This window comes from Microtus pennsylvanicus, chromosome 1, assembly GCF_037038515.1.
Source record: "Microtus pennsylvanicus isolate mMicPen1 chromosome 1, mMicPen1.hap1, whole genome shotgun sequence".
NCBI lineage: Eukaryota > Metazoa > Chordata > Mammalia > Rodentia > Cricetidae > Microtus > Microtus pennsylvanicus.
The window spans coordinates 134,683,771-134,697,566 of record NC_134579.1 but is presented as its reverse complement, the minus strand read 5'-3'; the positions used below and the strand labels follow the sequence as shown (position 1 = coordinate 134,697,566).

Genomic DNA, 13,796 nt, shown 5'->3' with positions numbered 1-13,796 from the left:
GTGTGTGGCACAACACAGTGCTAAGAGCAATCGTTAGTATTTACAGTATGAACACTCAAGCAGATGGACGCCAGTGAACAGACTCTGAACACCCTCCCTCTCCCACGGCAGGGCAGGGAAGTACCTGGAGTCCAGGCCCTGTGCCACGTCGACTCCCAGGTAGTGTGGCTTGGGCAGGTTGGCAAGGTACTGCAGGCTGTGGGCCTGGAAGATGCGGACTATTCCGTCTGTGCATCCACAGAAGATCAGCTCCTCACTGACACACAGGCAGGAAGACAAGGAGACCTGCGGGACATACCCAAGTGGACTTGGTGTTTTATATTATTTTGAAATCAGAATATAGGATAGTCACGACTGAAGATGTGCCAACATGCAGGCACATGACTTGGAGCAGAGTTGTCACCGCTGTTCACAGGCGACTTAACAGTGGGCAAAAAAATCGGTGAGGATGGAGAGATGGCTCAGCAGTGAAGAACACTTGTTCTTGCAGAGGATCCAAGTTCAAAACACACCCACACAGTGCCCTCACAACTATCTATAACTCCAGTTTCAGGGGATCCAATGACCTCATCTGACCTCCACAGGCAGCAAGCCACAGAGGTACACAGACAGACATGCAGGCAGAGCACTCATACACATAAAAATAAATAAATCTGAAAAGAGTACATTTACAGCAGTGACTTTGACAAAAGGGATCATAAGCGCCAGATTCTCAACAGATTTCAGTTTTCTATGGGACTTAATTTGTGAGTCATTTAGTGCTCTATCAAAAGCTCTCTCTCAGCCGGGCAGTGGTGCTTTTAATCCCAGCACTTGGGAGGCAGAGGCAAGCGGATTTGTGAGTTCAAGGCCAGCATGGTCTACAAAGCAGTTCTAGGACAGGCTACAAAGCTAAAAAGAAACCCCATCTCAAACAAACAAACAAACAAAAACAAAAAATCCTCTCTCTCTGTATTGTTTTGGTTTTGTTTGTCTTTTGAGAAAGGCTCTCACTATGGGGCCTGAACTATACTGGAATTTCTGGCAATCTTCTGGCTTCAGTTTTCCAAGCGCAACACCACACTTTACCAAACAAAAGGGGTTTCCTTGCACCATTGGTGATGGTGTATAACTGTAATCCAGCACTAGAGAAACTGAAGTAAGATTACAAGTTTGAGGCCGGCCTGGGCTCTATAATGAGTTCTTTTCTAAATTAAAACAAACAGCCGGGCGGTGGTGGCGCACGCCTTTAATCCCAGTACTTGGGAGGCAGAGGCAGGAGGATCTCTGTGAGTTCGAGGCCAGCCTGGTCTACAAAGGGAGTTCCAGGACAGGCTCCAAAGCTACAGAGAAACCCTGTCTCGAAAAACCAAAAATAAATAAATTAATTAAAACAAACAAACTAGCTTTTAGCTTGCTTTAAAGTTGCTTAAGTTCTAAAAAGATTAAAAGGAAAATCGGAAAACAAAGGGCTGAAAGTGAAGGCTCATCAGTTCCAAGTGTTTATTGCCCTGGAATAGGGCTCCGAGCTTCCCATAGCATGGGTCAGGCAGCTCACACCCCCTGTACTCCAGGGCCAGTGCATCCTACACCATCTCCTGACTTCCATGAGCACCTGCACTCGTGTGTAAAAACAGACACACGCAGACATGCCACACTCAGATTCAGCATTATAACACTGTAACAAAAAAATGCATATTTTATTTTCAATGATGTTTAGGAGTTAGAGAGATGGCTCGGTGGTTGAGTGCCTACTGCTCCTTTAGGGACCTTTGGAACATGGTCCAAGATTGGAGCTGTGTGAGGAGATTTCTGAGCACTTGTGAGGACACTCCAAGAAACCAAGACAAGAGTCTTGTCATTTTTTTTCTTCAAAAACATGGATTTGAGCAGGGCTGTGGTGGCACACACCTTTAATCCCAGCACTCGGGAGGAGGCAGAGGCAGGTGGATCTCTGTGAGTTTGAGACCAGCCTGCTCTACAGAGTGAGTTCCAGGACAGCCAAGACTACTGAGAGAAACCCTGTCTCAAAAAGTCAAAAACTAAAACCAACTAACCAAACAAAAACAAGGAACTGTTCTTGGACTATGCTCTTGTGTCCCTCCCAGATGTAGCGGACAGGAGTGAGCTTACTTCAGATCATTCATTACACCTGGCTATTGTTATTAGTTTCTATGCCTCTGGAAAAACATGTTTCGGCCACTTGAGGCTTGCCCTTGTGCTCAGGTGACCTTGCTGAGGCCTCAGAGTACACACTGCCTGATGCTCTGGATTAAGTTGGCTATTGTATGAGATGCTAGTCTGCCGCATTCATCGGCTCCATTCTCCCAGGTCCCACTGCCTCTAGAGTGGTGACAGAGGTCCAGAGTCTGGGTTCCAGCACCATACTGGCCACTTCACAGCTGTCTGTAACTCGAGCTCCAGGAAATCTGACGTCCTTTTCTGGCTTCTGTGGGCACTGCACTCATTTACACAAATACACTACACACAAGTAAAAATAAAATAATCTTTTCCTTTTTCCTCTTTTTTTAAAAAAAATGATGCTTAAAAATTCCTAGAAAACATAAAATTTGGAAGTCTTCCACATGCTATAAGCCCTGAAGGCAAGTTCTGGGGCAGTCACAGAGGCCAGTCAGGGAAAGGAACAAAAAGCATATCTCTCTCACCCACTGTCAATGGGTAACTGAGCTTGGAGCAGGTTGACAGTGTGGACTCAAACTCAGGTTCTGGGAGAAAAAAAAAAAACCACTCTAACTTTTATTACATTTTATTACATTTATTATGTATACCGTGTTCGGCCTGCATGTATGCCTGCAGGCCAGAAGAGGGCACCAGATCTCATTACAGATGGTTGTGAGCCACCATATGGTTGCTAGGAATTGAACTCAGAACTTTTGCAAGAGCAGCCAGTGCTCTTAACCTCTGAGCCATCTCTCCAGCCCCAGCTTTTCTTTCTTGACCGAAAAAATAGTAGGCTCAAGAAACTATAAGAAAAAAATCTGCATATTATCTCACGTGACTTCCTTGTCAACTTTGAGGAAGATGGTATGGTTTCTCTGTGTAGTCCTGGCTGTCCTGGAACTTACTCTGTAGACCAAGCTGGCCTTGAACTCTGCCTCTGCCTCCCAAGTGCTGGGATTAAAGGCTTACGCCATTGCTACCTGGCTCCATTTAAAATTTTTACTGATTTCTTTGTTCAGGGAGAAGGGACGTTCTGGTGCCACAGTCACACGTGATAGTGAGAGGACAATCTGTGGCGTCAGTTCTTCCCTCAATGAGGACCTCAGGTCCAGGCACTTTTCCTTGCTCAGCTATCTCACTGGCCTAGTATTTACTTTAACGGATGAGGAGATGAGGAAACTCAGAAAGGGAGACTCTCATGTGGAGCCTGTGTGGCTTTTTTTGCGGGGGGGGGGGAGGTGTTCGGTTTTTTGAGACTGAGTTTCACTATGTAGCCCTGGCTGTCCTGAACCAACAGAGATCAACCTGCCTCTGCCTCCTGAGTGCTGGGATTAAAGGTGTGCTTCACCACCACCCGACTGGCTCACACAGAACCTGGACAGTCAGACACAACGATACCAGGCACGAGGTGTGCACCTGCAACTGCAGCACTCAGGAGGCTAAGCAGGGGATCATGGGCCTGAGGACAGACTCAGCCTCACAATGAGGGGGAGACCCTGTCTGTGACAAAACACAAACGCCTCAGCCCCTCCCAAAGCACCAGCAGGTCAGTGCACAGTAGAGCACCCCTGGATCTTCTTCCCAACTGACTGCTGGCAGAGAAGGAGTAGGGTACCTTCAGGTTGATCCACTTCTCCAACATCCTCTTCTCATTGAACTGGCAGAGGAGGCCAGAGTAGGATACACAGAAGGTATTGCCTGCCATCCGGCCTCGGCCGCAGGCCACACCACAGAAGATGTTGTTGTGCAGCTCGCCCAGGATGCCTGAGCGCCCCACCAGGGGCACTGTGCCAGTCACCTGGAAGCACAGAAGGACATGTTAGTGACTACCCCCTTGCCTAGTGCTCAGCTGTGCTCACTGGACCCCTTCCTGACATAGAGAAGGGAAAAAAGAAGAGCCCGCACTGGGGCAGAGAGGCCAAGAGGCAGTGGTCCTCTAGTGAGCTCTGGCCTGGGGCAGAGTCCAGCAGCGCTTACTAGTGAGCACCTGGACGCCTGAGAACCTGATGACCTGTGTGACGAGTCCTCCAAGTCCTGGGTGGTCACAGGAGCCTACACTGCTGCTGCAAGTGACTCTCTGAGACCTGGCTGGAGTGGGGACACAAGCTCACCTTTGCCTCAGTGGAGACTTCCAAGAACCAAAACCTCACATGTCGATTCCCAACGGTGACAAAATAGCTGCTGTCCTCAGAGAAGGACAGGGCGATGACTCTACATGACACCTTGTTGGAAGCCACCACAATGTCTTTCTGAAAGAGTGGGAGCAGGCTTAGGACACTGGAGACTCCCTGCTGGCCCATGTGCCCACAGGACCTCTGGGCTCTTACCTTCCAGTCCCAAACGTTGAGGACCATGTCATGCTGGTAGCCCATGGACACGATGTGCTTCATATTGGGTGAGAAAGCCACGCAGGCCACACCATACTTGTGGCCCAGCATCTCCGCCACCTGAGTTTTTTCCTCCACATCCCAGATGCGCACAGCTGGCCTGTGCCCGTTCTGGGGGTGGGGTGGCAGGGTAAGGTGGTTTTTACTGCTGAACGGTGTGCCAGGCAGGGTTTGAGGGACTGTTTAGGCTGAAGTTGAGATTGCCATGACTTGATCACCTCCCCTATCGGCCACAGGCCTTTTCTGAAATTAGTCAATTGGGGATCCCCAGGCCTGCTGGCAGTAGAAAGAATGGCTCCAAGGCCTGTCCCAGATGCTGAGGCCAGACTTACCTCTCCTGTCACTATGTATTTCCCATCTGGGGAGAAGGCCAGAGCACTCAGGGACTTCCTGAAGACAAGAAAAGAACTGTCACTGGTCCCACCAAGGGTGACTGTGCTCTCAGCATTCTGCCCACTCTTGATCCCCAAGGAACAAGTGCCAATAGCTCCTACACAGCCAGTATAGCCTGTGTGCCCAGCGTGGCACTGGGGGAAACGGAACAGAAGCAAAGGGCTTTTCCTCCCTCAACACCAAACACTGCAGACCCAGGATGGAGATTCCGCTTTCTTCCCCAGTGAGCTTCCCAAGACCCTCCCCCTGTAACAGAGCCCTCAAACTCAGACAAGGAGCTGGTACAGCCTTGGCCTAACTAGAGAAGTGATGCCCACAGGAGGACACCGGTACACATGCAGATGTGCTTATTGAGTGCTCTAGGAACTCCAACGCCAAATGCTTCCAGTACTGTGTGCACATGTGCACGTGAAGGCCAGAGGTCAGCTTTCAGCGCTGTGGCTCCTCAGGCGCTACCTACCTCATTTTCTAGTGACAGGATTTCTTGGTGGTGCCTAGCTTACCAATTAAGCTAGGCTAGCTGGCCAGTGAGCCCACAGGGATCCCCAATTCTACATCCCCAACACTGGGAATATAAGCACGTATCACCACACCTAACTTTGGGGAGGGGGTTGATACAGGGTTTTTCTGAGTAGCCCTAGCTGTTCTGGAACTTGCTCTGTTGATCAGGCTGGTCTCAAACTCAGATTCGCTTGCCTCATGAGTGCTTCACCTAACTGTTTATGTGGATCCCGGGGACTGGATTGGGTCCTCACGCTTGCACAGCAAGCAATGTATAGACTGAGCTGTCTCCAGCTCCTGTCTCTTTACTCTTAACTAGCCTGAACGTGGGCTGAAGGGCAGATTAGCTGTCATGCCTTTTAGAAGCAAGGCCATGCCCGGACTCTACAGCTCTAGCTCCTCCTTTGTTTCAATCCTGGTTTTAGGTACTTTGTTTTCATTTTCTTAGACAAGATCTCATGAAGTAGCCTCTTGCCTCAGCATCCTAAGTGCTGAGATTATAGGCTCACGTGCCACCCACCTCGCTTCTATGTGACTCTGCCACCTCCACAGATGATTTACCATCCTCCCTGGCCTGTGTATGCCATCCAGTGGCATCTCTTGGCACTCAGTATGACATACAGCTCCTTCTCCAAGATGCAAAGTGGTGGTCAGCTTCTGCTTCGGCTTTCTCTTTCCTCTCTTGCTCCGGTGCCCAGCACTTGGGCCCATGGCTATTCTGCCGGTCACCTGACTCTTCACCTTTGTAGCACTTCTTGCTAGTTTTCCGACATATCTTTAGGTCTCAAACTCAGGGAGGCCGCCGAGATAGCTTTCCCCATTCTCTTCCCAACGCCCCACCCCTGCAAGCATTTCCTCTGTGACACTGATGGCAATCAGCTGGTAATCTGCTGGTGGGTCGACGTCTGTCTCCCGCACTGTCAGCTCTAGAGGGCAGATGCTTGTCCCTGCTCACAGCTAGGTTGCCAATACCCAGATAGTACCTAGCACAGAGCAGTCCCTGGGACCATTGCTGAGTAAATGAGTCACCACCCACGAATAACTCCGGGCTCTGTGGGGAAAGGGATGAGGACAGCAGCCTGGTTCCCCAACCCCACCACATGCCCAGGCCCCGCCTACCTGGTCATGTTGAAGATATGCTGCTGCTTGTTCTCTTTGGGGTTCAAGATCACCACCACACAGCTGGGGAAAGAGGAAAGCACGTCGGAACTGGGGGTTGGGAGAAGCACCGGGCCCAGGCATGACTCTCTCCCCAAAGAAAAAGTCATTTGTCAACATGGCTCCCTCTGATTTTGTTTGTTTTTCTCATTATGTAGCCTAGGCTGGCTTTGAACTCCTCCTGCCTCAGGCTCCTGTGCCAAGGAGCTTTTGGTTTTGGTGGTACTGGGGATGGAACCCAGGGTCTTAAATATGCTAGGCAAGCCGCCTACTCCTGAGATACCTCTCCAGCTTTTATAAGCTCCCTCCCTCTAGGCAGAAGATTCTCTTTCTGGTTCCCCCTTTCTCCAGATATTAACACTGAGAAATATTGGGCACTTGTTATTAATATATGTATGTATATATGCATGTATATGTATAGGTTTTTTGAGACAGGGTTTCTCAGTTTTGGAACCTGTCCTGAAACTTGCTGTGTAGACCAGGCTGGCCTCGAACTCACAGCAATCTACCTGCCTCTGCCTCCCAAAAGCTGGGATTAAAGGTGTGCACCACCACCACCCAGCTATTTCTATATATTCTTAAATAGAACCAAACACTTTCTTTGTAGGGACTATTCCAGGAGGCCCTAGGCTTACACAGGCCTTATGGCTTTAACAGCCTTAAACCCTCACGACTGCCTGCTGAGGCCAAGGGCTCTTTAGATTTGACATAGAGGAATGAAGCCCAGAGGGGGAAAGTCCTTTACACAAGCCACCCAGGTCAGAAATGCAGTGGGGATGTGAATATACCCCAGCTGGATTTAACAGATCAGCCTGTCCAGTCCTGGACTATTTCCCAAGGTCTCATTAATAGATACTGTTTGTTACTAAGTCTACTCGGCCCTATCTTTCTGCAGGGTGGAGGAGAAGGCTCTTTCATTGCCTAAGCAGGGCCAAGCTAGACCAGAATCTCTGGACTAAACACAATCTCCTCCAGTTCTGTCAACTACCAGAATGGAGGGCTACTAGCTAGGAGCAGAGGCTATAAGAGGGTCTATGTAGTCGAGCTGGACGTGGGTTTGGGTTTTAGCCACTTGAGTTTCCTATAATTGCTACCACCTCACATTTGCAATCATGAGTAAAGGGCTTTCCGAGCATTGACTTGCCAGGTACTGCTCTAGACACAGATGGGGCTGTGGTGAGAACGGAGTCCTGGCCACAGCCCTCAGAGGAAGCAGCATTGTCTGTATCCTACAGACAGGAAGCCAAGGCCCAGGGAGATGTACCAATGACTTCAACTCCAAATTTCTCAACAGCAACCAGCTGCTGAAGCCCACCCATGTGCTTACCCTGCCAGGTAGGCTACATGACCTGTGCCAGGGTCACAGGTTAGCCCACTGCTGTTCTGAGCTGTGATGCCAAGCACCTTCTCAAGCGTCACCTGCAAAGAGAAGGGCTGTCAGAAATACATGATCTGGCAGGCCCCACATGGCATAGCTGCCTCGGTCATGAGTCTCAGGGCACTCCCCACACTCCTGAGCGTCTGAAGCCATGCTGCTTACCAGCAACTAGCACTTGACTCTTGACACCATTCCCTTGCCTGCTGCAAGAGGAACAAGGGCTAGCAGGGAAGAAACGGGCCTGCAGGGGAGGAGGACCGCCCAGCGACAAAGTGACCTCTGACTGCGGGTCAAAGGGTGTTGGTAGATAAATGACTTATTGCCTGACGACCTGTAAGGAATAAGATCACAACCACCCTTGTTTACAGATAAGCCACAGATCCTGCAGCTTCAGAGGGGCACGGGTAGAGGGCAAACAAAGGCGCTTTGGTTCCAATGCCAGCACTTCAGGATATACAGGGAAGACACAACACTAAGCAAAAAGCAGATAGTATCCCCTCATCAAATTTAGTCTAGCGTTTTCAACAGGTAGAGAAACAAGTCACACTGAAACAGATTTTTTTTTTTTTGAGACAGGGTTTCTCTGTAGCTTTAGAGCCAGTTCTGGAACTAATACTTATAGACCAGGCTGGCCTCGAACTCACAGAGATCCGACTGCCTCTGTCTCTCGAGTGCTGGGATTAATGGCATGCGCCACTACCCGGCTAAACAGATTTTTTTTTTTTTTGAACAGGTTGAAAGATAGAGCCCAATATCAGAATGTTTCCCTAGCATATATAAGGCCTTAGGTTTGAGGCCCAGCACTGAAAAAAAAAAAACCTTTTATTTTTTTGAGACGGGGGTCTATTTATGGAGCCCTGGCTGGCCAGGAAATCACTATGGGGATCAGGCTGGCCTGAAGCTCGCAGAGATCCACTTGCCTTTGCCTCCCGAGTGCTAAGATGTAAAGGAACGTGCTATCATGCCTAGGAAAAAAGAATTTCTTTTATCTCATACATGTGCCAGAATTTCATCAGGGTTGCTAAAATGATAAAAAAGAAACTACAGACTAACAGAATTGTGGCGCCTTCATATCTTAGATACACAAGCTTCTAATGGCAAAGCCCAGCCACAGGCCTCCGAATTGACAAGCAAACATGGGGGTGTAAGGGCTGATGCTTCTGAGTTCTTATCACAGTCAGGCACTGTTCTCACACCTCTGGGCAGAGCTCCTGAACACATGACAACCAGAGCCCCAGGGCAGCTACCCGTGCAGCAGGAGTGACTGCCAGGACCCTGGCGCGGTCAGTCTAGCAACGGCACTCGTGGGATTTACACGCTCATTAGCTTTATGGGGCTTTAGTGTAACTGGACATTTTTAGAGTATGGCTTTTGCAAGCCAGATGATCTCTGTGATGTGCTGTCAAATGAGAAAAAATAGATGACATCACCCCAAACACAATAACAACAGTATTGACTAACACTGACAGAGTACCTGCAGTGTGCCTGCCCTTAAGATGAGGCTTAAGATGCGAACCCTCAGAATTTCACATGGACCGTATGAGGAGGCTGCGTATGGAGGCGCACATTTGGGGCCTGGTACTTGGAAAACAGGAGGAGTATAAGTTTGAGGCCAGTCTGGGCTACATAATATCAGCAACAAAACAGAACAAATTAAAGCATAAAAGCTAGTACGGTGTGAGAGATTCTACACCATTCTTCTTGTTTTATAGCTGGGGTAACTGAGGCATGGCAAAGTTCCTAACTTGATACAAGGAACAGAATATTTAAGCTCAGGCAGTCGAGTCCAGAGGCTGAGCAGACCACCTTATGTACCCCTTTCTGTACTTGCTTCTGTTATTCTCCTACACGCAGTTTAAGAACACACAAGGCACTTTCGGGAGTGTGTAAGGGCCCCGAGGGAGTGTCTCTAGGCTGGGATTCCAGAACACTTCTCCAGACAAGAATATTCAGGCTGAGACTTGAAGAATGGGAAGAAGCCAGAGAAAGAGACTACAGCAAAATACCCAGCAAAGAATCAACCAGTGCAAAGTCCAGGAGGCAGAAAAGAACTAGCAACTTCAGAAAAACAAAAAGCAGGCTGGTATGGCTGAACCTCAGTGAAAGGGAGGACGGAGAAGGTACAGGCAGCCAGTGGTGGTGGTAGTGACGGTGCACGCTTTTAATACCAGCCCTCAGGAGGCAGAGGCAGGTGGATCTCTGAATTCGAGGCCAGCCTGGTCAACAGAGTGAGTTCCAGGACAGCTGGGGCTACACAGGAAAATTCTGACTTGAAAAACAAAACAAAACAGAAAAAAAGGTACAGCCACTATGGTGAGCAAGGGTCAGATGTGGTCGTGCCCTAGAGAGATAGAGGCAAGTGGATCTCTGCATTCGGGGCTGGCCTGGTCTATATAGAGTTCCAGGATAATCAGAGTTACACAATAGAAAGGCCTGTAGGCAGGAACCACTTGCCTATAATCTGGCACTCTGGGGGGATTCTCTAAGAGATCCAAAGCCCATCAGAGAGGAAAAAGAGTCAGCAGCAGCTGCCATGGATCCATCCTTTATCTGGACACTGTGTGTGCCAAGGAGACAGTCACCATTTCCTCTCCCTTCAATCCCATTGTGTGGCTGTCATCGCAATGTTATAAAAAGATTATGTGCCCAGCAATGACTAGAGAACCACTCTTAGTGTTGCTGGTGGGGTGGAAAGGAGGCTCGGCAGTGAAGAGTACACTGTTGCTCTCCCAAAAGACCCACAGCCATCTGTAACTCCAGGTCCAGAGGATCCGACACCCTCTTCTGGCCTCCTGACTCACCAGGCACCCACAGAATGCACATATATACATGTAGGCAGAACACCCACATAAGAATAAATAAACCCTAAAACAACAACAATAACAAAAAAAAAACTCCAAAAAACAAAAAACTATTGCTCTGGGGCCAGAGAGGTGGCTCAGTGTCAGAACATGGCCCAGGAATGGAGTCATGTGAGCGGGAATTCTGAGTGTTGGTAAGGAAACTCCAAGAAACCAAGACTAGAGTCTTGCAACCTCAGTTTCTTCAAAAACACAGAACTGTTCTTGGACTATGCTTTTGTGCCCCTCCCAGGTGTAGCAGACAGGAGTGAGTTTACTTCGAATTACTCATTACAACTCGCTATTGTTATTTGTTTCTTTTTTTTTTTTTTTTTTTTGGTTTTTCGAGACAGGGTTTCTCTGTGGTTTTGGAGCCTGTCCTGGAACTAGCTCTGTAGACCAGGCTGGTCTCGAACTCACAGAGATCCGCCTGCCTCTGCCTCCCGAGTGCTGGGATTAAAGGCGTGCGCCACCATCGCCCGGCTTTGTTATTTGTTTCTATGCCTCTACAGAAAAACATGTTTATGCCACATGGGGCGTGCCCTTGTGACGGACACTTTACTCATGTGACTCCTCTTAACCCTCGGAGTGCAAACTGTCTATGCTCTGAATAAAGCTGGCTATTGCACGGGACTTTAGTCTGACTCATTTATTGGCTCCATGCTCCCAGGTCCCTCCACCTCTAGAGCAGAAAACAGCTTAGCAGGGAAAGATTCTTGGGACCAAAGCTAACAACTTGAGTTCAGATCCCCAAAACCTACTAGGAGAGTTTAATTTCAAAAGTTGACCTCACACACTTATACCTATACCATGGTACAAAATCCATCTCCCCCAATAAATAAATGTAATATAAAAAATGTTTTGTGCCAGGCGATGGTGGTGCATGCCTTTAATTCCAGCACTCAGGAGGCAGAGGCCAGCCTGGTCTACAAAGTAAGTTCCATGACAGCTAGGGCTGTTACACAGAGAAACAGAGAAACCCTGTCTCGAAAAAACAAACAACAACAAAATGTTCTGCAGGGGCTGGAGACATGGCTCAAAGGGTAAGAGCACTGGCTGCTCTTCCCGAGGATCCAGGTTCAATTCTCAGCATCCACATGGCAGCTCATAACAATCTGTAACTCCAGTCCCAGGGGACCTGGGACCCTCACCACAGACATATACATGCAGGCAAAACACTAGTGCACATAAAAATAAATAAAAATCTTTATTAAAAAATGTCTTGCTTATAGCATTCCTTCTACCTAAAATCATTTCTGGGTCTCAAAATCTGTGGAATTGTTCTGTAACCCTCATCCCCGAGCAGCACCACTAAGATTTTACAAGTCATTCCTCCCATTCTCCATGATTGCGAGCCATAAATACGGAGCAGGAATCCCTTCTAGTGAAGGAAAGGAAGGTAGATCGGAAAGGTTAAGCAAGTAAGGAAAGCGAGTAGAGGTCTTAAAGACCCAGGAGACTGATGTCAACAAAATAGGGGCCAGAAGGCCAGGCCTTATCCTGGGGCGTCAGAGAAGAGGCAGGTCAAGAGCCAAGCCGCCCTCTTCCTCATACCCGGGAATGGCACTGTCTTGTTGCTGTTGTGGATAGCCAGAGCTATGTAATAGAAGCATGGTGGCAAGGGACACCCAGCCCTATTCCACAAAAAATTAAAAAAAAAAAGGAAATCAGCAACAAGAAAACACTGGAATGGAATAGATAAGTATCTTAGATTACTCAGTGAGAAAGTGAGACTAGGGAAGATTTGTAAATGCAAAATATTTTCCCAAGAGTTGGAACTAAACGCAATTTGCCAACGCTCTAGGTGGAGCCAGAATGATGGGCGGCACCCAACGCCCAAGCCAGCAGAAAAGTGGGAGGAGCCTTTGCGAAGGGGGCGGGTCTTCCGGGCCAGGCGGGCCTGGCAGGCAGCCTGCGGCAACACGTAAAGAGTGATAGGAGGACCCAAGGGCCTCGGGCGGGACCAAGGTGGCACCGAGAAGCCCGGAGCTGGGTCATCGGAAGGAGCGGACTCTCACCCGGTTCTGCACAGTGTCCTCAGGAGCCGCCGCGAGTCGTGTCCGGCGCCGGAGGCAGAGCGGTGGGGCAGGAGGCGGGGAGGACTGGTTTCTCCGCGCCGGAACTCCCGCCATAACAGAGGGCAGCTTCTCTACCGTGTCACTCCGCGCGTAGCCTCCGGCCGCTAGGGCCGCCATCATCCTGGCAGAGACCAGCGTCCGTTACGCCCTCAACAGCCGCCTGTCGCCAGCACCCACTCGAAGAGCGAATGGCCGCGGGAAAGCCGGCGCCGCCGCCCATTGGACGCAGCCGGCAGCCCTTCTGGCCAATCTCGGGGCTGCTTGGCGGACTCTTTGGCCAATGGGAGATAAGGGGCGGAGCTGAGGGTGGAGCCACGGCCGGTCTAGTGCACTGCTCGCAGGAGCCTCCCTGCTCATCTCCAGCTGGCGTTTCCTTCGTCCACCGAGACCTGGGGCTTTCACTTCTGCGAGGCTAAGCCCTCGGCTCGTCCTTTGCCACAGTCCAGGGCCACTACTCAAGCCGCAGCAGTCTCCTGGATGTAGGTCTAGGGCGGGGCCGGGGAGCCGTGGACTTGGCGCAGGCTCAGGAACACCACCGCCCTACTCTTGCCTCTGCAAGTGGTGAGGGGCAGGCTTTGCGCGCGTGATAGGGGCGTAGTCGTGGTAGCGCGAGCAACATCGTGTACGTCTGCGTCCTCAGTTTCCCCGTCACGTGTTACGACATTTCCCCCACCCCACTGCCCCTAGGATGACGTGAGGCTGGCTGATTGCACGCGGGCGGGGTTCGGCCAAAGTGGTACCGCTGACTGGGCAGGACTCGACGGGGTCGGACAGCTATTCCTAAGTACCGCAGGGCTCCAAACTGCTCCAGCTCGGCGCAGACTACCTGCCCCTGAGCTTCTACAAGTGAGCGCAAGCGCGGGGCGTGGCTCCGGGAGGGGTGGGGCTCATGGGGGGTGGG

At 50.0% G+C, this 13,796-nt stretch overlaps 1 protein-coding gene across 4 annotated transcripts in view; it reads right to left on the bottom strand.

Annotated features, from left to right (window-relative positions):
• Wdr62 (WD repeat domain 62) overlaps positions 1-13,554 on the bottom strand; it is a 39,708-nt gene extending 26,154 nt beyond the window's left edge. For 3 of the 4 annotated variants that reach the window (XM_075985597.1, XM_075985606.1, XM_075985623.1), the window contains exons 1-8: positions 12,836-13,079; positions 7,927-8,018; positions 6,561-6,623; positions 4,880-4,937; positions 4,488-4,658; positions 4,272-4,409; positions 3,776-3,958; positions 125-285 (exon numbers count right to left, since the gene is read on the bottom strand). In XM_075985597.1, the coding sequence (XP_075841712.1) occupies positions 125-285; positions 3,776-3,958; positions 4,272-4,409; positions 4,488-4,658; positions 4,880-4,937; positions 6,561-6,623; positions 7,927-8,018; positions 12,836-13,015 (1,046 nt within the window). In that variant the 5' untranslated portion in view covers positions 13,016-13,079. Of the gene's footprint in view, positions 1-124; positions 286-3,775; positions 3,959-4,271; positions 4,410-4,487; positions 4,659-4,879; positions 4,938-6,560; positions 6,624-7,926; positions 8,019-12,835 lie in introns of all 4 variants that reach the window. The other variant, XM_075985614.1, reaches the window with a different exon arrangement.
• Positions 13,555-13,796: the final 242 nt, after the last annotated feature.